This window comes from Prunus mume, linkage group LG2 (genome assembly GCF_029339155.1).
Source record: "Prunus mume cultivar Tortuosa linkage group LG2, ASM2933915v1, whole genome shotgun sequence".
Taxonomy (NCBI): Eukaryota; Viridiplantae; Streptophyta; class Magnoliopsida; order Rosales; family Rosaceae; genus Prunus; species Prunus mume.
The window spans coordinates 40,647,099-40,649,980 of NC_142699.1; the positions used below are offsets into that span (position 1 = coordinate 40,647,099).

The following is a 2,882-nucleotide window of genomic DNA, read 5'->3' on the forward strand; positions in this document are numbered from 1 at the left end:
AATTAAAAAACAGATCTGGCTGAATGTTCCCCCTCCATCGTTCTTCCCCTTCCCCATCGTCCCTTCCTTACCAATGGCAGGGGTAAAAACGGAACTACAAAATATGGTGTTTCTTTAATAATAAATTGGGACATGTGTCACTCAAATACGTAGGGGATAGAGAGGAGACAGAGAAATTGGGTACAAAAGATTTCAACTCGGTCAACCCAAGGTCAAGACACTGCAAGGACCAATTAATAATTGTCTAAAGAAAAACTAGAGTCCAAACGTAATTGTTGAAACGTTTGTGGACATATTTAAATTACATAACATATTGGGGTCAAAATTGTAAAAAATAACTTTTCTAAACCTAGAAATCTTATTCAGCCGCACGCACCTTCTCCTTCACCGCCGCAGCAAATTCGGTTTTCTTCTCTTCTCTCCCTCCCTCCCTCCCTCCCTCCTTCCCTCCACAATCTTTTGCTTCTCGTCTAAATTTCCTCTTGCTGTTAATTTTCTCTGGCTTCTAGTTTTGTGACAGTGGATTAATAAAGATTTGCTACTATGTCGGCAATGGGTTCTCACACCAACAAGACGTCGCAGAAAAAGGATCGTCCCCAAATAATTAAATTGAATAAAGCATTGGAATTGGTATGATAATTTAATCCTCCACTGCAATGTTACTGCCTTGTTTGTACTTCAAAATTGAAAATTTACGAATATGCAGGCTAAAAAATGGGTTAATGACATGACTGAACCAGCAGAAGATGAGCATTTTGAAATACAGAGTCGACCTGCTAGGCAAGTTTTTTTATTTTTTTATTTTTTTATTTTGGGGTGAAGGGGGTGTAATTATCTTTATTGGTTTTCTCAGGCTTGGACTAGGTGCTAAAGTTCCTCGGCCATCCAAATTTGTACCTTCAGATGATCCCCTTGAAAGGAAATTACATTACAAATTGGATGCTGGAAGAAGGGCTGCTGCCAAAATTGCCGAGGAGTCTGCCGCCGCATCAGCTGCTAGCGACGATGACGATGATGAAGATTTAGACAGCAGAACCAAAGCGTTTGAGAAGAAAAGACCTGCAGCTCCAGTGACCGCATCGTTAGGGGGAAAGAAAAGGAAGAAAGTTAACCATAACACCCCTGGCAGAAGTTGATTTTAGAGATTGGGTTCTGTTGTTCTGGTAACTTCGTACAATTTCTTTATCTGTAATTATAGATGTTCAGTCAAGAAATCAAAGCTTGTGGAAAGGTGGTAGGAACAAATATTCCACATTTTCCAAACCAAAGTTACGGCTTGTTCAGTGCTAAAGAAGATCTCCTCTTAATTGGTGAAATGTTGCTTCTCATCCTCTGGATTTGGATGCACATATATGACTGGCTTTCCAACTGCCTCAACCAGAAGGTGGGTTGGTTTTCGGCATGGACAATAAGCCAGATTGTGTCTTTTTCATTTTACTCGGCCGTAACTAAAGCATTTTCACTTTTGGGACTTCCGAAGGTCCATCCGCGTTCCGGTTCTTGACATGTCTCTTGTTACAATCTGGTCCAAAGTAGGAGGGAATGGAAGCGGAAGGAGATGCCAATAAACTCATGTCCAGACCTCATGTATCGCAGTTTTCAGGTCTGGTACTGGCCCGTAGTGGTTGTATTGACAGGCCAAAATGGAAATGCATGCCAAAATGAAGTGCCTCCAGCACCAAATGATACGGAATATATATTGTTTGTGTTTTTAATTTTAGGTGGCAAGAGGTATAGGGCAAGGAAGGGTTAATCTGTGAAATGGCATCCTCACAGCATTTTCCCTTCCAATCACTATCGTATTCACTTACTCAATAGAACACACACACACACACAAAACTAAAAACATTTTGTCTATGCTTTCTTCTTTTTGAAGTTTATATCAACATTGTATTGTTTCTAAAGTCTCATGTTTGTAATTTTATTTTTGAAGCTTACGTTTAAAAGTATTTTTTTAGTACTAAATATCAATCTCTTTGATGTTAGTTTATTATTGTAAATTGTCTCGATATGGTTTGAGCTCGTATCAAGCTCAACTTATAAAAGAACAAACCAAATCAAGTCAATCTATAGAGACCAAGGTGGTTGTGTGTTTTATGTTTGTAATAGTGGTCATAAATATGGAGGAAATAGTGTTAATTTATAGAGAAATATTTTGTTCTATAAGGTTATTTTGTGATGTATAAGTAATGGGCATGGAAAGCTTTTGATGGCAATATATCTTCTTGAAAAACTTTTTAGCAATGTAGAAATGGGCACCGAAAATACCAAATGAATATGGTAAAAGTAATACTTAAGCAACATAATAACATTTACCAAATAGTCAATCCAACATCCTTCACCAAAATACAATCCAAAATAGACATTAACATTACTTAATCCAACATTATAAGATCCTTCAAAGTAAATCAAAATGTGTCCATCCACAAAGTACTTCAAAGTCTAAACGTGTTCAAAATAAGTTTTCATCCAAAATAGACATTGACAAAGCACTTAAAAATCAAAATGTGTCCAAAATAAGTCTCCATCCAAAATAGACATCCACAAAGTACTTAAAAGTGAAAATGTGTCCAAAATAGATGTCCATCCAAATCTAATATGAACTCGAGGTTTCTCGAGCCAACTTACACCTATGCATGTTCGTATTAACTTAAGAAACTCTCTTGGGGATAACATATTAGACTAACACACATTACATGGATGTTAGGACTTGAACTCAGAATCTCTCTTGGGGAAGCAATTGCTCCAAACAATTATACTAATGGGTCCTTTGTGACTTTTGATTATTTAATTTGGGCTTTTTAGAATAGATGTTTCTTATGTATAACGTTTAAACAATAAATTTGTTGTAACATGTGAATTTTTAAAATGATTTTTTTTAG

At 36.7% G+C, this 2,882-nt stretch overlaps 1 protein-coding gene across 1 annotated transcript; it reads left to right on the top strand.

Moving 5' to 3' along the window:
• The first annotated feature begins 385 nt into the window (after positions 1-385).
• LOC103332019 (uncharacterized) lies at positions 386-1,985 on the top strand. The gene is made up of 3 exons (XM_089044741.1): positions 386-630; positions 707-780; positions 854-1,985. Exons 1-3 carry the CDS (start codon positions 544-546, stop codon positions 1,134-1,136), a joined length of 444 nt encoding a protein of 147 aa, XP_088900867.1. The 5' UTR covers positions 386-543; the 3' UTR covers positions 1,137-1,985.
• Positions 1,986-2,882: the final 897 nt, after the last annotated feature.

Coding starts and splice junctions, on each gene's coding strand:
- LOC103332019 (XM_089044741.1), top strand. CDS start 544: ATGTCGGCAATGGGTTCTCACACCAACAAGACGTCGCAGAAAAAGGAT. Junction 631..706: donor TGAATAAAGCATTGGAATTG/GTATGATAATTT, acceptor ACGAATATGCAG/GCTAAAAAATGGGTTAATGA. Junction 781..853: donor ATACAGAGTCGACCTGCTAG/GCAAGTTTTTTT, acceptor TGGTTTTCTCAG/GCTTGGACTAGGTGCTAAAG.